Below are 21022 nucleotides of genomic sequence, written 5' to 3'. Positions count from 1 at the left end.
AGCATAAGTTCTCCTACCTTTGCTTTTGACTTCCACATCCTATCAGAGTAGACGATTTTTTTTATTTATAAATTCATGATTATTCTCTAAATTTGGGGACGTGGACTGACTCCTAAGAATCTTTGGCCGTTTATTCCGACGTAAATTAAAAATTAATTTGGAAAAATTGAGTTTGAATATAAAAACTTTATAATAAAATAAAAACAAATAAATAATAATGTAATAACTTTATAAATGTCAACAAAATTGAAGATAATGTTTGAAAAATTTATATAATTTTGTTATAATTGACTAAAGATACAATAAGGTAAATATTGTAATATTGATAAGTTTAGGGTAAAAATTAAGAATAAAGAAAGTGGAAGGAGTGCTTAGCAAAACGGGAACCAGAGCCATAAGAGCAACCAAGCTCCATGCGCCACATAATTTTGCACGGAAAAAATTTAATAATATCGTCTGACGTAATTGCCAGAATGGCCAAATCCGACGGCGCTGCATTTTGATTGGTCCACGCTGGCACCCGACTCCCCTCCCCCCCGCCGATGGTGCGATTTAGCGGAAGTTTCTTCCATTTGTCCCTCCTCTCGTCTACGCTGGCGGTGCTAGGTTTCTATTTAGAGCAAATCCGAGACGACGATTTTCAATAATTTTCTGTTGATTTTCTCATCGTGGTAATAGTCTGTGGATATAATCGTTTCAGTTGAACGCGAATTTCTCCCTAAGATTTTTTCTGTTTGTTTCTTAGGGAAGTTGAAATTTATGTCTGTTTATGTTTGATGAAGTATTGATAGCGTAATTTGTGGGTTTGATTGAGGCTATGTGAGCTGCAGATACTCTGAGTTCAAGATTATCGTGTTTTTGTTTGTAGAAATGGGGATTTTGTAGCGAAGGATTAGGAAAGTTGCAAAATATTAGGGTTTCGATCTTTCTTTATTTGTTTAAACTTTAATTTAATGGATGAATGATGTCAGGATGTGATCCAGGTAGTTGATTATTATTATTATTATTCCCGACAGTGAGCTGTTTACTGTTTGATAAATCCACTAGTGGAATTACAATATTTCTTATTGTGAGTTTGAATTAGTTGCTTTCAGTTATGTCGTTAATTTGAGCTTCTTTGTCATGGATTTGTTCAAATAAGTAGATTTTATCTACCATCATCCTTGTTGCAACCGTAATTGTCGAAAGTAGATTGTCGATTTCATCTGTTAGTAGATTGTTTTCTTCATCTTCTGGTTGTGTATTAACATTGCCTATTGATTGTGATAGGTACTATACATTATATTGTAAATTGCTGAGCTTCGAAGCAAGAAATTTCACTACGTAATCGGATCCCTTTTTCGGGGTTGTGTTTGAACTAACTTAATTTGTATTCCGATACTGTCTTTGGACATTGCTGTTTTCAGCTCAACGCAACAATGGTTCATGCTGGTTCTACCCAATTTTCACATAAACTGGGGATTCAAAGCGTTCATGGATGCAATAAGTTACATATTGTATGTCATTTATGAACTTTTGTTTGATGTGCTCAATACTTTCATTGGCTGGCAACTGGAATTTTAATTTCTTGGCTTCAACTTTCTCTGCAGAGTGGCAAGGGAAAGACCCGTCTACATCTTGTTACTATCATTCCTACGTCACACGATCTGGTATGGCCGAAATGCATTTGAGTTCTGAAAAACTCTTTTTAGTTGTTGTATCCTTCTGTCTAGTTAAGAATTACAAGTAGAACAGTTTGTTTTCTCAGAAATAAAAAGATAAACTGTTGCTCTATGTGGAGACTCTTAAATTACTCTGCATTTCTTTGGTTGGTGAAAGTATGAAGAATTCAATATCGTATGGATGTTTAAAGCTATGAGTAACTTTTTTTTTTTTTTTTTTGTTTAATTCTCAGAGGTATGATCCTGGACGTCTTCAGCTCTTACGCAGTGCAATTCGGCCAGTGTATCCCATGTCTTCCAGAGCAAATGTTTTGGTGTGTCGATCTGTTCTTGAACCAAGTGGTGGAGGAGCTGGGACTGCTGTTCTAAAAACTGCAGCCTTGGTGCTGACAAGGTATTTTTTATTTAAACTGTCTTTTGCTAATAATCTGGTGTTGGAAGTTCTCTCATATTGGTATTACTCATCTTCATAAAATTGTAGTCTGTCTTATGCTAACCTTGATAGCAAGTAATTTTGCTGCATTCTGCATGCATTTATTGTTAATGGCGCAAATCATGCTGTCTGTAAATTTGTGTATTAAATATTCTTTAACCTCACTTTGGATACAATAGTGACTATTAGCTTGGTTATTGAACCTGTGATGCACCAAATTCTTCAATGTTGCGTTGTTTCCTTTTGTCCATCATGTTTTTTTGTGCTTATCGAATACTGATTCTGTTTTCTGGGACTTTCTGACAGATCTTATGATGCTTTACGCGGCAGTCCTCTGTTACTTAAATTAATTCCAGCAGCTTTTGTCATTGCTTTTGCTGCTTGGGGTGTTGGACCTCTTATGCGTTTGGGGAGGGTTCTATTTCTTCATGTATTGATCTTAACATATCATTTTATTTTAATGAGCTGGTAAGCAAACATCTATTAGCCTGATTATACATGAAAATTTTGTTGCAGGAGCCAGATGGCAGTTGGAAGAAAAGTAATGCATACTATGTTACGACTTCCTACGTTCAGCCTTTACTGCTATGGACTGGAGCTACATTGATCTGCAGGTCAGCTTTCGTCTGCAGTCTGTATTACACGGGCTCGCTGATCTTGTTCTGATGATGCTATAGGTACTAAATGTAGAAGCGTTGTTTCAGGGCATTGGATCCAGTAGTTTTACCGTCAGTAGCCAGTCAGGCCATCAAACAGCGACTTCTAAATTTTGTTCAAGCTTTGTCTACTGTTCTGGCATTTGCCTATTGTATATCAAGGTGGTGCAAAGTTCTGGGACTTCAGATTTGCTTTTGATATTTTTGATTGAGTGATGTTGAGCGCCAATGCAAATGTTACTGCATTATGATTCTAACAGGCTTTAACTTCCATGCAGCTTGATTCAACAAGTACAAAAATTCGCTACGGAATCAAACGACTCAAGTGATGCTAGAAATGTATGATTTTCTTTCTAATTTCATTTTTTCATTTTATCTTTTGTCATTTATACATGTTTAACCAGTTCTAAATTTAAATTAGTTGACGTCTGCTTGCTATTAATCATTGCCAGTTAGAATGAGGATAGAAATTATGAATGGATACCCTGTTTAGGATATCCTTGAATGGATAACTTACCGTGGAGAGCGAAGCCATAGGTTAACCCTGCCAACTAAACTAACTAAAATCAAAACGAATACGAAGTTAACCTGTACACGTCTACATTACTTGGATATATTGAGTTAGCCTTTTAAAACTAGTCCCTTTTCTTATTTTCTGCCGTCATTTTTGATAGATGGGCTTTGATTTTGCTGGGAAAGCTGTTTACACTGCAGTCTGGATTGCTGCTCTTTCATTGTTCATGGAGTTGCTAGGTTTTTCTACCCAAAAGTGGCTCACAGCTGGGGGTCTTGGTACCGTATTACTTACCCTTGCTGGTCGTGAGGTAAACCTTCTCTCTTCTACACACTGTCATTTTTTAACACTACATTTATGAATCTTATAATATTTTTGGGTTCATAGTCAAGCGTGCCATTGCTATTCACCGAAGTTTCTGTCTTTTTCCCATTTACGAGACGGTCTCTTACCAGAAAAACTTACTCCATTGTTTTGATGTATGCAGATATTTACTAACTTTCTCTCAAGTGTAATGATTCATGCAACACGACCATTTGTGGTAAATGAATGGATTCAGACAAAGATTGATGGATATGAAGTTTCTGGAACGGTTGAGGTTTGTGCTTTTTAACATCATCATTACCTTATGGAATATGTTTTTGATACCTTATGGAATATGTTTTTGATAAGAACAGAAGGGAAAACATATCAATTTGGTTTTAAAAAGTTCTCTTCTAGTTTTGGTTGATTTTCTTTTCTGACATGCATTTTCCAAATGCAAGCACGTTGGTTGGTGGTCGCCGACTATTATCCGAGGCGATGATCGTGAAGCAGTTCATATTCCAAATCACAAATTCACCGTTAGTATTGTGAGAAATCTTACTCAGAAGACTCATTGGCGTATCAAAACTCATATTGCCATCAGCCACTTAGATGTCAATAAGATTAATGTGAGAGTCAATATTAGTTTATCTTTGGCACCTGTCTACCTTAGGTTCTTTTCATTGTATGTTGTCCAACAAGAGCTTGGTTTCAATGTCCAGTATATTGTAGCTGATATGCGGAAAGTTTTGTCCAAGAATCCTCAAGTTGAACAGCAAAGGTTACACCGTAGAATCTTTTTGGACAACATCAATCCTGAAAACCAGGCTCTTATGGTATGTCTTGGCTCTTTATCCTCTGTTTCATATTTAAATAACCTCCTTAGAATTGAGGGAATTTTTTATTTTTTATTATTATTTTCGTTTGGAATAGTAACAAATTCTTCGTAATGTGAAGTGAAATGAGTTCACTTTCATTGGTCATCATTACCCACAAGTGAGTAAGTGAGTCCGACGATGTAAGGTCCCACATTGGTTGGAGAGGGAAATGAAGTATTCTTTATAAGGGTGTGGAAACCTCTTCCTAGTAGACGCGTTTTAAAACCTTGAAGAGAAGCTTGGAAGGGAAAGCCAAAAAGGACAATATCTGCTACTAGTGGGCTTAGGCTTGGGTGGTTATAAATAGTATCAGAGCCAGACACCGGGTGGTGTGTCAGCGAGGACGTTGGACCCCCAAGGAGGGTAGATTGTGATATCCCACATTGGTTGGAGAGGGAAAGGAAGTATTTCCTTATAAGGGTGTGGAAACCTCTTCCTAGTAAACGTGTTTTAAAATCGTTAGGAGAAGCTCAGAAAGAAAAACCCAAAGAGGACAATATCTACTAACGGTGGTGGGTTTGGGCTGACCAATTTCATTTTGTTCCTGCAGATTATGGTTTCTTGCTTTGTGAAAACTTCTCGTTTTGAAGAGTACTTGTGCGTAAAGGTACGACTGTTTTTTGGTGTTTTTAAACTACATAGCTAATTTTGGCTAGCAGTATATTTCAGACACTTTCAATATCAAGTATCTGAACTTTCAGCTGCCATTGATGTGCAGGAGGCAATTCTCTTGGACCTTCTCAGGGTTATCAGCCACCATAGGGCCCGGCTTGCCACTCCCATACGCACTGTTCAGAAAATATATGGTGAGGCTGACTTGGAGAATGTACCATTTTCTGAGACCATGTATTCTCGTACAGGGGCTACTAACCGCCCTCTGCTTCTTATTGAGCCATCTTATAAAGTCAATGGTGACGATAAAGCCAAAGTCTCCGGACGTCCCACTCGCTCGTCAAGCGAAGAAAAAGATGCCAAACAAGAGGCAGTCTCAACATCAGGAACGAAAGCCCCCGACACATCCGGAACATCACCTAAGCCTTCAACTGGATTGGTATCCAACACACAGACCCAGAATCCAACCAGTACTCCAGAACAAGGCAGCATTGAGAAGCCAGTAACAAGCAATGAGGTAAAAGGAGAAAAGAAAGAGCTCTCAGGACTGAACGCTAAGGATAATACGCCACGAGGGACTCCTCCCAAATGGTCGCCCTCAGCTGCCGGTCCGAGTAGCGAGAAAGCTGATATTTCTTCCTCGAGTGTGCAGAATAAGCAAGATGGCGAGAAGACCCCTGTGGGCAGACCTCCATTGGAGGAGAACATTGTCCTGGGAGTTGCCTTGGAAGGCTCCAAAAGAACTCTTCCAATAGAGGAAGATCTGAATCCATCTCCCTTTCACTCTCCAGCTGATACAAAAGAAATTTCGACACAGAGGAATGGGAGTGAGTTTGGTCCAAAGAGCAAGGATATGAAAGATGGGCAGATGCCTGCAGTTCCAGGTGGTACAAAAAGTGATTGATGAGTAGGCACCACGCACACCAGGATTGGCTTCTCCCACTTGGTCTCCTCATTTTTGAAGCGATGCGAATATGAAAATGCTGAGCTAAATTTTTAAGCAAGCATTTTTGCAGGTTCGCTGGTGTAAAAAAAACAAAAATTGTATCTTGATCCAAAGGCACATTGGCCTATGAAAGTCTACGCTACGCTGACTTTCTCAAAAAAGGAAAAGGGGAGCAATTATTTTAACCATTTCGTACATTCATAATCTTATTGTTGTCGATCAATTTAACCATTTCGTACATTCATAATCTTATTGTTGTCGATCAATTTAACCATTTCGTACATTCATAATCTTATTGTTGTCGATCAATTTTAGACTTCGTTAAAGTAATGATATAGTTTGTATGTAGGAAACCGTTCTTTTTTACAGGTTTTTTTTTTACCTTATATTATGAGAAGAAAAATAATTCATACTAAAGTTGACCGACTAAATTATTACAAACTTGAGTAAACAAAAACTAAACTATAGAATATTCAAATTTAGAAATTAAATTGTTACTTTAACCGGGAATATGAATCTTTAGAGTATGAGTTTTTAACATTTTTTAATTGATAGAATATTGATATACTTATATCGTACACAACGATATTGTTTACAAAATTGATATTATCAACCTTGACGGATAACTATGAATAATACTTTAGAAATTAAAACTTTTGTCGAGAAGAAATGTAATTCCGTTCCATGAACCTGTATTATAAATTAACTTGTCTACGTTCATTCATGTTCAACAAAATCTTCAACCAAACGGCTCCTAAAAAGACAAATATTTAAATACAGGTCTTTAAGAGGACACGTACTTTGATTCTTTCAATAAAAAATAAAAATAAAATAAAATAAAATGGCAAAATTAGAGGAAAAGAAGAGAAAAGAACAGTGTGATGTTGGTGATGGCGAGGAATTGAAACTAATCCTTGATATAACTAGCATGGGTTACATCAACGTTACCCAAATGAATTATCTATCGGTATTAATTAAGCAGATATGGAGCCATTACACTATTGACAGCATGGCAAGCCAAACCCTACTGACATGATCATTTACAAATATGTCGAAAAAGAACACACCAACCTTCCATCTTATAAGTCTGCATCCTCTAGCAGAACGTCTCCGAGACCGTTGCTTGCTTCTTCGGGGTATGGAAAATGCCTCGGTTTCTTGGCAGGAGGTTGCTCGTGTAAGTCGGCCTCAGTAACCGAAGCATCCACCACTGCATCATCATGTTCGATGTCTGTTTTGGTTGTTATATCCTCATCTAGACACGGTGATGCAACGAAAGTTTCTTTACAATGGGGATCAGAACCATCATTTTCCATGTCTTCACATGTATCATTAGTATCTTTAGAAACGACAATGGTGTCGGTATCTTGCGTCGTGGTAGCAGCAGAAGTAGGGCATTCTGCTATAGGTTCCAGGTTCTCAATTGGTAAGGGCCTTTTTCTGTTAATTTCTTCTTTGTTACCAGGGCTTGGTTCCCTAACATCGCAACTTTCAATGATTCCCACATCTTCTAAGACATCTGAGTGACTTGAGGGGGATGAGGCAATGCCACTACCATGCTCTGGTTGAATAGACATGCACAAGTCAAAAGCAGTCTCGGATTCTAGGCCTCTTGACGAACCCGGAAAACGACAAGCTTGAGATGTCATTGCATCGACTGGCTGCAAACCATCCTGTTCTGAAGGCAAGTACATGAAACGGTCTCCAGTTTCCGTATCTGCATCTTCCTATTAATGAGAAAATTTTATAGCATCAGAGCTGTAGGCATACTAACAATTGTTCTCTACAGGAACAGGTATCATCTAGAACTAACGAACTGGAATTGCATGAAGATAGCAAGGAAATATTATGTCCATTTTTCATCATGTTTCTTAACGTTGACACAAGTATGAACCATTATTACCAATCATAATTGAAATATATATATATATATATATATACATTTGCCTAAGTGACGACACACCAAAATATAAAAAACTGTGTAAGGGATTGCATCAATTTGCTTCTTTTATTGTTGGGCAAAAGATAATCAGAGAAACTAAAACATACCTCCAGCACGGTAACATTTGTATCAAAATACGATGATGTCTGGGCAAAAGATTGATAGTGTCCAAGTAATGATCCATTTGATGCGCCTGGTTCAAATAGTTCTCTGACAACCAAGCCAGAACCGTCGATAAAGTGGTTATGTCTACTCGAAGATTCAGATAACAGAGTAATTTCAATCCCATCAGCAGCTTGTGAGCTTGACAAATCGTGATTGAATGTCTCTGCCAGTCTTCCACTTTCCGGAACAAGCTCCACACCAGCTTCATCCTCATTATTTGATGGAAATTTAGAAAGGAGATCATCACTGCAAGCAGTGGTGGACATTTCTCGAGATCGTTTTTCAAGGATTTCAAAAATTAATCTCTGTATTAAAGTTCGCTTGAGGTAAGCTTCAGCAGGTGGGAACCAATCCACATTAAGCTGAGGAGATTCATTGAAAAAAAACAATCAAATTATTAACGTCTAATTCAGAAGATAAAAGTAAATCCAAGGAAGATTAGTTCATATCTCTTTTTTTTATAACAGTTCATTTTTGTGAACTCAGAAACTTTGATAGAACACACACACACACACGGCAGAAAAAATCTAAAAGCTATATTATCTTTCTAACATTTTCTTAATAATAATAATAATAATAATAAACGTTCAAGTTTATCCTAGTCCCAAAGTTGTGACACGTGTCAATCATCCTATTGAGTACGATCATATGAGAATGCCATGTCGAGGTGGTGATCTAAGAATGTCATCAATGCTTTCAATTGTGAAGGTGAGATCAGAAATGGCACCCTACAAGGCTTTCACACCGCATGTCCAATTAACAAAACAGAAGGATGAAGAGTGAAAAGTTAATAATGTGGAAAAAGCTTCGAGACTAATCTGGAAAGGGATTTGATCGAGACGAAATGAAATGCGACGGCATCAATAAAGATAATCAAGGAATTAGAATTAAGGATTTATAAATTAGACATAAGCCATAAGAATAATAAACCCAATCTCGTGCATCTTTTCCGCAACTCACACAATTGTTTGGAAAAAAAAAAAAGAAAAAGAATTATTAAGTCGAGGTGGTTACCTAGAAATTTTCTTACATTTAAGATATAGAAGTTAAAATTTCCAAATAAGGGTTCAAAGCGGACAACTTACAAATTTTGAAAGCTTGGAGATTTTGAACGGACTGAAATCAAGTGGAGCTTCTGCCAAAAAGAGTTCTAGATAGTGGAGCAAAAATAATCCGCAATCAAATGAATTTTCCTGCTGCGGAAGCTGACATGAAACATGGATGTGTAAGATAACCCCCCAAAAAAGGAAAGATAAAGAGAAATAAACGTAGGACCAATATACCAAACATCATGTGTTACAATAAAGGAACCAGATGCATGAGTATCCTAAAACCGAAAGTTCTTGAATATCAATATAATGAAGTTCACAGCCAGAAGTACCTCGAGTGGGAGAAACCGAAGGTTCTTAAACTTTGATGAAATATCTTCAGATGCATCCTTGTTTCTTTCGTTCCATTCTTCCAGCAAATAACTGTCATATATTGCATCATGAGGTCCCAGTGATTAAGAAGGAACTTGCAAAAGAAAAAGAAAAAATTGAAACTATAAACGCAGAAATGATGGAATGAATAAATGGAATTGGCTTGCTTTTAATACCCATAATGAAAACAAAATGCAAAAGCCAAAAAGTAGTAAGAACGAACAAACAGCGTCAGCAAATTACTAAAAACCCTTTTTTTATAAGACGGCAAACTACCTTCATTTTAAAAAGGACAGAATACCAACTAAAAGAATTGTGGTGTTTGCTCGCAGATGGAAGATACCTAAAAATTAACACATTGAATAATCCTTTTTTCTGGGCTCTCCATCGCAAGATTAACACATTGAACAGAGAATGAAAGTTGAACCTATCGATAGCCTCGATTCAAACTTGCAGGTATCAACTCAATGTTGTATTCTTGGTCAAAAAGAGGAAAACATTGTGAATAATCCTTCTTTTTTGATAGGATTATGAAAGATCCTACTTCAAGCTGCTATATCAAATGGTGGCAACCAAAACCCCCGGGAGACATTTTTTGTGAATTAGTTCCTCCAATTGCCATATCAAATGGTAAGTAAGTAAAAAAAATGAAAAATAATAAATAAATAAGTGGAGGAAGAAATAATACAAAAGGAAAAAAGGAAAAAGGAACAAAAATAAAAAATAAAAAAAGAAAGGATGCGTTTTAAAATCACTTCCATAGCAACTTTTTTGTTGCCTGACAAAGAGTTTTCCGAGGCAATAAGTTAAATCTCCACCCCCAAACAAACTCACGTCATTTCCCATCTCAAATCTCATCCCAACCTTTAGAAACAAACGCCCCCTATATATATACACATTACTCGAGCAATAAAAAAAAATTATAAAAATAAAAAGCAACAAAAAAATTACTTAACAGAGAGATTAAAAGAGGTTGGTTGCAATATGCAAATGAAGGCAATACTGAAAACTCTTCTGAAGTCTTCATCGAACTTCTCAACATGGAACAGACTAATTCTATGTTAGTAAATAAAAATAAGATGCAATGTCAAACTAACCATGACATGGAAGATTTACCTTTGTTCGGATATCTAAGATCCACTGTTCAAACCAATAACTTGAACATGATAAAAGCTATAAAAACAAAGGAATACCTTTGAATGAGATTTTTAAGGCCTGCGTGACTTCCCTTAATAGAATCCATATGCAATATACACGGTACTTTTGTTGACTTCATCAGGTTTTCATCTGTGACAAGACAGAAGTTACGACTGGTGGGAGACACAAATTGACCCAATGAGTGAAGAACTTACCGCTATATCTAGCCACTTCACCAGGATGGCATATGACCATTAAGCTCCAATGAAGGCTGTTAAAACAAACATATAAAGTTGAAAAGGATACCCACTTCCGATGCTGTTTAGCTTATCACACAAAAGAGACTTTCATTCAAGAGAAAAGGCTTACTTGAAGTTTATAGGAATGAAGATATAATCCTTGTCAAATAAATTCACTTTCCGAGTCCATTTTCGAACACGAAGAAAAGCAGCTTTGCCATCAGAAGCACTTGAGGGATCTTTATCAAGGTCAGCTAGCTTCCTAAAGAAAAAGCTATTGAAGAAGTGAAATCTATGCTTCTCCTTAGGGTCTATCTGGCTCTTCAAATACCTGTCAATCAATTCTATTTAGAAAGGTGGTCATCCAATATATGCAATAAAAGTTTGTTAATAAGAAAACCAGTCATCCAAGCAAGGAAATGGAGAAAATAAAAGAACTGTGGATCAGAACTTCTTTAAATGAGAAACTAAATCCTACATCACTAGGAAAATATACAGGGGGAAAACCTCCTGGCAGTAATGGTATTCAATCATGCATTACAAGCAATCACTAAATAATTTGACTCACTGGATGTAAAAGTCAATGATTGTATCATTGACAAATGTCTCTGGTTGCAACAAGTCAACATCCCTCTTACTAATGGAAACGGCATCTGGATCTCCTTTGGGATAGACAACTTCTTCAAAATGCTCATCAAAGCTGGACACAGATTCATACTCATTGAAAAAAGTGGCCACCGCCAATCTCAAAAAGTAGTAACGATAATGTACTCGAGTTCATGTATTGACCATATAATAAAAATACTTCACAATTAAAAACTGAAGTTGAAAGAAGATTGATCTGCATGCATGACATTTTGAATATCATAGCTTGGTAAACATGAATCTTTTACTCAAAATTAAAAAAAAAATATATAGTTTTTAAGAAGCAGTTACAAATGAATTTCAAACAAACTAGTTTACAAAACATGAAATAAGCTTTAAAAGGAAAAAAAAAAAAAAAAAAAAAAAAAAAAAAAAAAAAAAAAAAAAAAAAAGTAGAAAATTCCACTCACTTGGGGAAATATTGTCTTGGTCCACCCAAATCATCATCGCCCGCACTACAAGACATAATAGAGGTAACCAATAATTCTATGAACAAGGGAGATCAATATACGTAAAAGGAATAAAAACAAAGTTTATTCGAGAATGCAACCAGTGTGTGTGTGTGACTTGGGAGACATTTTACACATGACTGTGTTAACCATGGAATGAAGAATGTAACCCACGATAATTCTTCAAGATATGCCACATAAACTGACATCTTGAAGTGTTGCTAGGTTTATAACTCTGTTTTAAAAAAAAAATACATGTGATAAAAGCTATAATGATAAGAACACACAGATAACTTACTCAAGAGACATATTCCAAATAGCCATGTATCTGGAATCCAAAGATCTGATTTTTTGTTGTTTTTCAGACCAGCAAGGATCAACCAGAACAATCTTCACTTCCTTAAGGCCTTAAGCAAGTTCATAAATATGAATTAGAAAAACTAACAACAAGAAAGATTTTTATCATAACATTATTGAGAACACTGATGAAATGACACAAGAAAAGGCAAGGAGGATGTCGAGAAGAACGTAGATGTTAGGCCATAAGTTATGTCGTGAAGTTACTAATAATCTTAGCCATGTCAACATAATTGAAATTAAAATTAAAAAAAAAAAAACTTAGAACTGAACCTGGCTTCTCTAATGAGCTGCCAAAGTAGCAAAGATATACATTTAAATACTATAAAATGTTTATGCTACTGAAATCTAATTCCAAAAAAACTCAAAATAGACTTGTAGAAGTCCACTGACCAGAAGTGTCACATGCATTATCACGTTGACCAACATCCTTTGATATAGTATGGAGCTTAATAGTCACAAATTCAACCTGTAGCCAAATGAAAAATTGGCAATTCACAAAAAAATAGAACTCAAGTATCATAAAATTTAGTTTCTAAGGAAAAGATATAAGAACTCACCCTTTGAAACCAATGACACTCAATATTAATGAGATCATCAACTCTCCATTCAAGGTTAAGGAGCTCGTTGCTTCCATAATCAGAAAAACCATTAATTTTGACGCCATTATGTGAAAAGGTTAACTGCGAACTGGTACAGTAAGAATCTCCATATATAATATAATCAGGACATAGAACAACCTCTTGGTTAAGATCATCCTATCAAAGTAACAGAGAAAAGATTCAGTACCCAAATGCCTACATTCTGGACAATGAATTTTGATAAGTTGAATCTGCCTACAGAAAATAATCGTTATAAAAAAAGACAAGAAACATATTCCACTTAAGTAATCAACTCTACATCCGAAGTTGTAAATAATTCAATTACTAAAAAAAACAGAGAGAAAGAAAGGGAAGCTCCTCAAATGAAATTAGACACCTTAGAATTATAGTTACAAAAATAACTTGATAAAACACTACAGCATCCAAGAAGGTGCCTCATATTTCACGATTTCAATTCTTTCTTCCTAACCAGTGTTTTTCTCTTCAAACACTCTTCAAGAATAAGAGGAAACTATAGTCTCGTTCAAGATCAAAAACCCTTGACAAGGACCAATCATGTAGAATTCATAATATGTATGAACAACATGAACATCCGGACAGCCTATACTTCTGGTAAAAGTAGTTAAGACTTCAAAAGTCCTGGAGTCCGGTTAAACGAAAAATGCAAATTGGAAATAAATTTCAGGAAAATTTTAAGACATAAGTGCGTGGCCCTTTTCTTTTTCTGTTTAAATCATCACAAGGAAGAAACTTACCATTTCATTGTCAGATGAGCATTTATCTGAAGACTTCCCATTCGGCGAAACTGAAATTGTCCAAATAATAATAGTCAGGCATAGACCTTGGGTAAGTTATTAGAGTGTTCTTTTAAGGACAGGATTTATTCAGTGCAACTCTAGCAAGTTATATGTGAAGCAAATAATTCGAAACTTCTGTTTGCTGCAGGCTGGTTACCAAGTCAGTGGAAGAACTGTTGTCCAATTTTTCAAACCTTAGGGATATATATAGGTTTTTTCAAATTCTCTTTCTGGTTGAACTGAGCCATGGCCATTTGTTGAAAGATTTGAGCGGCGAGAAAAATTAAAATTTCTAGTAATAAGAGGAAGGAGAGGACAAGGTATTGACCTTGGTGTCTACAAACAAAGCCATAGTAATGTACCCTCACAGTTCATTTCAATCGATTGAAGGGTTTACTTTTTTTCTCTCAAACCTCTTATTGTGTGTGCGTGTGTGTGTGTGTGTGAAAACATTGGTCCCCTTTCATGATCTTCCTTATTGATGCAATTGTTCTCCTCAGGGAAAGAACCAAAAGAATGTTGAAGTGGACACAGTGTACAGAACGTACCACTATCCTCTACAAGCTCCGAAGGAGAGCTCATTGGAGAACTCCCATTCATGCTTCCATTAGGATATGAAAGTGCATCCACTTGCTCCCTCTGTACATTGAAAAAGAGAATGTTAATCAAACATGACTAATACTCCTATATATCTCAACAGAAAATAATGTTCAGAAAGCAATAAGTAGGGTACTTTAGCGGCAAACTCAGGAAGAGTGCAATTTAACCCCAGGATAGAACTTTGAGAGCTAGATCCAACTTTTCCAAGTTCAGAGCCAAAGCATCCTGTCACGTGATTATTTACTTCCACAAACATGTCTTGTGAATGAGTATTCCATTCTGATTCTGTATTGACATCCAATTGATATTTCTCTTCTTCCATGATCAATTGCTCTTTAGATATGCCCGGGGGGATATGTGAAATACCATTGTCACAACCACGATTACATTCATCCAAGTCAACATCCATATGTCGATTTTCAACCTCTTTCCCTTCAACACATTGGACACTGTTAATTAATCTTCATTAATTATTAAAATGGATTGCCATCAACAAAGAAACTAGTTTTGATCATGATAGCAAAAAGAAACTTGCAGCAGCATTGTTGAACAAGGACATTCACTAAAGAAAGTGCACAAAAAGAAAGTAATTCTGAAATGGTAACTTGGACAAGGACAAGCCATATTGAGAACTAAATAAAAAGCACAACAATAGAGATGAACATCACGGTCGTTAATGTTTGTTTTCAGCTATTAAGAATACAAGACAAATGATATCATCAAACGTGTGCGGAAAAAAGTTACCATAGCAATTTTCACTAATTTGTGATACCAGAAGTAAAGAAATTTGTCGCTCCATAAGGAAAGATGAAAAATAAATCATTCCAGAAATCCTCTTTCAAACGTAAATCTCCAGAGTTATCAGATCACATATTCACTTTAATTCCCCATTGGAAGTAAAAAAAAAAAAAAAAAAAAAAAAAAAAAAAAAAAAAAAATCAGCAATCGGCGATATGCTACAAGGCACCAGAAATAACAATTCAACTCATTGAGATGCCATTCAACATATTTCAAATTCGTCTGTATTTCACCGTAAATCTACAAGAAATAGACGTTTAGCAATCTACAGACTACTCCACGATCTACCAAATGAAAAAGGCTAACAGAACCAATATAGTCATCAACTTTCTCTACGATATTCTGTTAACAATCAAAATTAAAGACTCTTATCCATCCATCCATCGCCTACTAGTGTTTGCAGACAAATAAATAAATAAAACAAAAAGTAGTGTTACCAGTCCAGGAATACCTACCTAATTCAAGACATCCATACTTCAAAACAGAGTTAGTTTCGAGATTAGGGTTTTTGAATTTGCTGAGACACTTCTCGGAGATCAATTCAGGAAGCTCGTCTTCTTCGGTGAAATCGAAGACTTCGAGGCCTTTGACAGAGGCGTCGTTCATGGCGAGATGAGAGCGGATCACTGAGAGATCAAACGATCCCAAGAAATCAAACTGCCATCGTAAATCACAGGAGGAGCTCCGATGCGAAGGACGAAGTAAAGCTCTGGTAAACGAAGATCGTGTCAAAGCTTTGGGCCACTTGGTTGCTGAAAATGGAGCCAATTAGGGCTGTTTGGCGCGGAATCAGTAGCCCTCCGGTTCCTAAAAACCCGTGTTCAACGTACTGGGTTGGCTCACCAGCATTGAACTCACTCCAGCTTCAGATTTCAGTTAATTTATATTTTAATTTTTTAAAATTTTTAACCTATTTTCTTTAATATTCAATTTTATAACCTGATAATTTATTTATTTTTAATTACATTTAAATAATTAAACCAATTTTAAGTTACTAATTGAATTATATTTATATTAAATTATAAAATATTTCAATTTATTCGATAGCACATTTAAAAGTTGAGAGATATAACAGCTCAAATATTGTCCGGTTTAAGTTGTTACGTATCGTTGTTAGCCTTACATTTTTAAAATACGTCTACTAAAAAGAGGTTTCCACACCACAATTCACCTCACTGGGGTCAGCATCCTCACTAACACATCACCCAGTGTCTAGCTCTGATACCATTTATAACAGACCAAACTCATTGCTAATATATTATCTGCTTTAATTCGTTACGTATCATTGTCAGCTTCACGACTTTTAAACACGTCTGTTAGAGAGAGATTTACACACATATCTGATCTCATAAGAGAACTTGTAGTTTAACCTAACAGTAAAATTAAAAAATAAAAAATAAAAAAACATCTCTATTTTCTCTAAAATATGAAAGTTAAAATTTCACTATTTTTAACCGCACAGTTAAAAAAATGAAGGTGAAAGATTCCCAAATAACACAAAAATAAAATAAAATAACTAAATATTAAAATTGGCCATTTATATTAATAAAGTTTTAAATTCCAACAATTAATTTTAATGATTCTCTGCCTTTTCTCATCTCCGCTTAGTTTGACCTCAATTTGGGCATGCAAGCCTGCAACAAATAACACGCAAATAAATTAATTAATCATTTTATTTACTATAAATAATTTAAAAAATCCCTAAATTTGTAGTTTTAATTAATTTCAGTTATTATGCTTTCAAACATTATATTATTCAACGAATAAATTTATAATATAAGATTGCTCCTTCATGTATATCATATAAATATGGTACCTACATCAACTAAATATATAGTTAAATTGAATTAATAAAACAATAATATGATCAATAAATGGAAATAATAATCTCAAACATAAATTAACTACCATTTGTAACCTAAATTATAATAAATAAATATATATATATATATATACCGAACCTTTATTGAGTAAAAAAATTGTTAAATTTGAATGAAAAGTCAATGCGTCTAAATATAATTATTTTAAACTTAATCGATACAAACGCCTTAATTACCACCGGGTCGTTTTAGATCAGTATTACACTGATTATTTTTTAAAAATAATAATAAACCGGAAAAAAAGTACCTGTAGAAACCCAATTTCTGCAAAAATAAATGAAAATTTTTACGAGGATGAGACATGACATAGGTAACAGATGGGGACGAGGAAGATTTTTACATCACAGCCTCACTCTATGAGCTGTTGGATGAAAGTCCCATATCAGCTAATTTAGAGAATAATCATGGATTTATAATCAAATAATACTCCCTCCATGTGTACGAGGCCTTTTGAGAAAGCAAGTAAAACCACGAGAGCTTATGTTCAAAGTGGATAATATCATATTATTGTGCAGAGCCATGTATACACACGTGACTAATGCATTATAATATTTTTTTAATGTAAATTTGAAATAATTTTATAATTTCGTGGAGAAAAATAAAGAAGTGTAAATAATAATTATTATAGTGTGCAGAAGAAAGTACTGACCCTAATTTGAGAGAGGTATCGGAGCTGTCGTCGTCGGCGGGAGGGCCGCTGTTGCAGCTGTACACATTGGCGGCGGAGTCCGACGAAACCCCTTCTTCCGGCACCGGAACGTCGGAAACTACCAGCAGTGGCCTTCTTTGATTCGACAACCTTATCATCTGCAAATTTTCATTAATTTAATTCCAAAAATAAAATTCCTTTCTTCAATAAATAAATAAATAGAATTTTATTACCTGCCGATTCAGCGTCCTATTCTCTTCCATCAATCTGGCTCCCTGTATAAATTAATGACGTGGAATAAGTCTATTATTAAAAAAAAAAATCAATTAATTAGGATTAAATGTGTAATTTTAAAATTTAAATAACTAAATAATATAACTACCTTAAGCTCAAGCGCATTAATTTCATTCATAATCTTCCTTTCCTACATAAATATAAAATACCTGTAAATTTTCGAAATATAATTTATTTTTATGATTAATATTATTATTATTATTTAAAATAAATTAAAATTAGAAACCTTAGTTTGAAGAACACGATCGAGGCCTACTTCAAGCACTCCTTCCAATTGCTTCAAATCTTCTAAATTCAATCCTTGAAGATCCTCTCCTCTCATATGCCTAATATTAATTTTTAAAATTAACATATATTATTAATTAATTAAAAAATAATAATTAAATTTGCGAAAATAAAAAATAAAAGTACCTCAGTTGATGGCTCATATCTGCAACTTCCTTGGTCAACCGAGCGTGGCTGCTATTCTCGAGCTACACTTAAAATACTTTAATTCAATGAACTCGAGCTTTAAATATATTATATAATATATGTTAATTTAAATTTTTTATTAAATACAAGCTCTCGAGCTTTAAACATATTATATAATATATGTCTTTTAATAAGAGATCTAATAATATATGTTAATTTAAAGTTTATAAATTTATTAAATACAAGCTCGAGCTTTAAACATATTATATAATATATGTCTTTTAATAAGAGATCTAATAATATATGTTAATTTAAAATTTATAAATTTATTAAATTTTAAACCTATTATATAATATATATCTTTTAATAAGAGATCTAATAATATATGTTATAAATTTATTAAACACGAGCTTTAAACATATTATATAGTATATATCTTTTAATAAGAGATCTAATAATGTATGTTAATTTAAAATTTATAAATTTATTAAATACAAGCTTTCGAGCTTTAAACATATTATATAATATATATTTTTAATTAAATGGTCTAATAATATATGTTAATTTAAAATTTTTATTAAATACAAGCTTTCGAGCTTTAAACATATTATATAATATATATTTTTAATTAAAAGGTTTAATAGTATATAATTTAAAATTTAGAAATTTATTAAATATAAGTTCTCGAGCTTTAAACATAATATATAATATATATTTTTAATTAAAAGGTGTTAATTTAAAATTTATAAATTTATTAAATACAAGGTTTAATAATTTGCATTTAATAAATCTGTTAAATTTAAAAAATTTACAATATGTGAAAAAGAATTTTAGGGACGAAATTGAAAATTGTCAAAATTTGAGGGACTTGTTTGATAAATTTAAAAGATTACCTGTTGGTCAAGGGATGGATCTTCCAACTCTCCAAGGTTGCTGGAGTGCAAATTGTATCTTGTAATAACATCCTTAACGCTGCATTATTGTAAATAAATAAAATTAATAATAATAATAATAATAATAATAATGAACTTAGATTAATATTTGTCACACTCTAACAAAATAATGGTATTTAATCATTTAAAAATCTAAAACCATGCTTAATTCATAATTAACTTCTCCACTTTAACCATAATCTCATGTTTAATAATTAAACTAAAAATTTTGAGGGGTTGAGTTCGTTACTAAATAATTAGAATAGAATTCACAAACTCTTAAATTATTTTTTTAATTATTAAAATAATACTATTTATAAAAAATTAATAACTTAAAATCTCGTAAAATTTAAATATTCAAAGTCCACGTCTGCTAATTTAGAATTTAAATATTCAAAGTTCACATATGCTAATTTAGGGAATAACCATGGTTTATAATCGAGGAATACTATCTCCATTGGTAGGAGGTCTTTTGGGGGAAGTCCTAAGTGTTGGATGAAAGTCCCATATTCCCTAATTTAGAGAACGATCGTGGGTTTATAATCAAGGAATACTCTATCCATTGGTATGAGGCCTTATGGGAAAGTCTCAAAATGAACAATATCATGCCATTGTGGAAAGTTGTGTTCATCCAACATGGTATCTCCGAAACTTAGCCACCTCATTTAACCCAGAGTCATGCCCTAAACTTAGCCATGGTAATAGAATCTTCTAATGTCAAACAAAGGGCTCTAAAAAAAAGAGTCAGTCTCGATTAAAGGGTCTATTAATAATTTTCTCAATTTTTTTATGTAATGAAATAATATTCTCTTGGTACGTCTTCTTGAAAGTCCAAAGTAAAACTATGAGAACTTATATTCAAAGTGGACAATATCATACAATTGTGGAGAGTCGGGTTCGTCTAACAATTTCAATTAAGTTTCATTCAAAATTATTAAGGATTTTTGTAGCATTTCTCGTAAAAATACAAAAGTTCGTGGATCGCCGATTATTACCTGGAACTGGAAAACTCGAAGAGCTTTCCGGTAGCGGAGAAGACGAGCAGCGCCACCTCGGCGTCGCAGAGCACCGACAACTCCTCCGCCTTCTTGAAAAGCCCTCGCCGTCGCTTCGAAAACGTCACTTGCCTCGCCGTTAAGTTGCTGATCTTCTTAATCTTGATTTTCTCCCTCGCCATAGAATCTCCAGTGGCAAAATTGTAAAATTGCAAAAAAAAGAAACCCTAAATAATTCAGATCCGAAACTGAATTTCCTTCACTAAAATAAACAAAAATAAATAAATAAATAAAAATGAAATTCCGACCAGTTTCGATTTCTCGTACCTTTGATTCGAACACTACAAGAACACGACCGGGGATAGATGAAGATTAGACTGGACGTATTCTATTCGAGGAAAGGATACATTCCCATTTATAGCCAAACAGTCGTCAATTCTTTTTAACTTTTTACCTGAGTTTCAGTCAAAACCTTATCTTTACTATTTATCGAAGTAAAAAAAGAAACGGTAAGTTTTCAAAAATAATTAAAATTATTTATTTTGAGGCAAACGGATAATAACTATATGTCCCAGGTGGCGTGGAAACGGGAGCTTTCCGTACAACTCCGGGCATGCTGCCGGTTGTCAGTTCAGAGCCTTTACCTGCCCGCTGCCCTACTCTACCTTGTACTACTTTTTTATCAGTTTGTGTAATAAATTTTATA

At 34.2% G+C, this 21022-nt stretch overlaps 3 protein-coding genes across 6 annotated transcripts; 1 reads left to right on the top strand and 2 right to left on the bottom strand.

Moving 5' to 3' along the window:
* Nucleotides 1-409: 409 nt before the first annotated feature.
* On the top strand, nucleotides 410-6188 carry LOC111798748 (mechanosensitive ion channel protein 2, chloroplastic). Its single transcript, XM_023682071.2, has 14 exons — nucleotides 410-671; nucleotides 1270-1496; nucleotides 1590-1649; nucleotides 1895-2055; nucleotides 2401-2524; nucleotides 2611-2708; nucleotides 2799-2912; nucleotides 3029-3089; nucleotides 3425-3574; nucleotides 3752-3862; nucleotides 4029-4196; nucleotides 4290-4403; nucleotides 4996-5052; nucleotides 5164-6188. The coding sequence occupies exons 2-14, from the start codon at nucleotides 1419-1421 to the stop codon at nucleotides 5959-5961; spliced, it is 2094 nt and encodes a 697-aa protein (XP_023537839.2). The 5' UTR covers nucleotides 410-671; nucleotides 1270-1418; the 3' UTR covers nucleotides 5962-6188.
* Nucleotides 6189-6894: 706 nt separating this feature from the next.
* Nucleotides 6895-16013, bottom strand: LOC111798737 (putative ubiquitin-like-specific protease 2B). Of its 3 annotated transcripts, none has more exons than XM_087125520.1 (16): nucleotides 15611-16013; nucleotides 14491-14789; nucleotides 14306-14396; nucleotides 13716-13765; nucleotides 12919-13116; nucleotides 12752-12827; nucleotides 12300-12408; nucleotides 11963-12007; nucleotides 11476-11607; nucleotides 11038-11238; nucleotides 10884-10939; nucleotides 10725-10818; nucleotides 9492-9582; nucleotides 9196-9315; nucleotides 8053-8472; nucleotides 6895-7730 (listed from the first exon to the last, which is right to left on the bottom strand). In XM_087125520.1, the coding sequence occupies exons 1-16, from the start codon at nucleotides 15759-15761 to the stop codon at nucleotides 7083-7085; spliced, it is 2781 nt and encodes a 926-aa protein (XP_086981646.1). In that variant the 5' UTR covers nucleotides 15762-16013; the 3' UTR covers nucleotides 6895-7082. The 3 variants fall into 3 exon arrangements, with proteins under 3 accessions (XP_086981646.1, XP_086981647.1, XP_086981648.1); XM_087125521.1 differs by having other exon boundaries at nucleotides 14491-14783; XM_087125522.1 differs by having other exon boundaries at nucleotides 14491-14806; nucleotides 15611-15751.
* Nucleotides 16014-16625: 612 nt separating this feature from the next.
* Nucleotides 16626-20799, bottom strand: LOC111798741 (MADS-box protein SVP-like). 2 transcript variants are annotated; one of them, XM_023682061.2, is made up of 9 exons: nucleotides 20644-20799; nucleotides 20317-20503; nucleotides 19283-19361; nucleotides 18390-18451; nucleotides 18205-18304; nucleotides 18067-18108; nucleotides 17918-17959; nucleotides 17685-17842; nucleotides 16626-16789 (listed from the first exon to the last, which is right to left on the bottom strand). In XM_023682061.2, the coding sequence occupies exons 2-9, from the start codon at nucleotides 20496-20498 to the stop codon at nucleotides 16771-16773; spliced, it is 684 nt and encodes a 227-aa protein (XP_023537829.2). In that variant the 5' UTR covers nucleotides 20499-20503; nucleotides 20644-20799; the 3' UTR covers nucleotides 16626-16770. The 2 variants fall into 2 exon arrangements, with proteins under 2 accessions (XP_023537829.2, XP_023537830.2); XM_023682062.2 differs by having other exon boundaries at nucleotides 20317-20543; nucleotides 20644-20733.
* Between the last annotated feature and the right edge of the window lie 223 nt (nucleotides 20800-21022).

This window comes from Cucurbita pepo, chromosome 7 (assembly GCF_057944985.1).
Source record: "Cucurbita pepo subsp. pepo isolate OVF chromosome 7, ASM5794498v1, whole genome shotgun sequence".
Taxonomy (NCBI): Eukaryota; Viridiplantae; Streptophyta; class Magnoliopsida; order Cucurbitales; family Cucurbitaceae; genus Cucurbita; species Cucurbita pepo.
This window is presented reverse-complemented; position numbering and strand designations above follow the sequence as displayed.

Bases quoted from the DNA above. Each gene is read 5' to 3' on its own strand.
- LOC111798748 (XM_023682071.2), top strand. From the start codon at position 1,419: ATGGTTCATGCTGGTTCTACCCAATTTTCACATAAACTGGGGATTCAA. The intron at 1,650-1,894 runs GTATGGCCGAAA...TTTAATTCTCAG, and splicing joins TTCCTACGTCACACGATCTG to AGGTATGATCCTGGACGTCT. The intron at 2,913-3,028 runs GTGGTGCAAAGT...ACTTCCATGCAG, and splicing joins TTTGCCTATTGTATATCAAG to CTTGATTCAACAAGTACAAA.
- LOC111798737 (XM_087125520.1), bottom strand. From the start codon at position 15,761: ATGAACGACGCCTCTGTCAAAGGCCTCGAAGTCTTCGATTTCACCGAA. The intron at 13,766-14,305 runs GTACGTTCTGTA...GGACAATTTCAG, and splicing joins GGAGCTTGTAGAGGATAGTG to TTTCGCCGAATGGGAAGTCT. The intron at 10,940-11,037 runs GTAAGCCTTTTC...TTGTTTTAACAG, and splicing joins TTCATTCCTATAAACTTCAA to CCTTCATTGGAGCTTAATGG.
- LOC111798741 (XM_023682061.2), bottom strand. From the start codon at position 20,498: ATGGCGAGGGAGAAAATCAAGATTAAGAAGATCAGCAACTTAACGGCG. The intron at 19,362-20,316 runs GTAATAATCGGC...ACAATAATGCAG, and splicing joins TTCGAGTTTTCCAGTTCCAG to CGTTAAGGATGTTATTACAA. The intron at 18,305-18,389 runs GTACTTTTATTT...AATTAATATTAG, and splicing joins GATATGAGCCATCAACTGAG to GCATATGAGAGGAGAGGATC.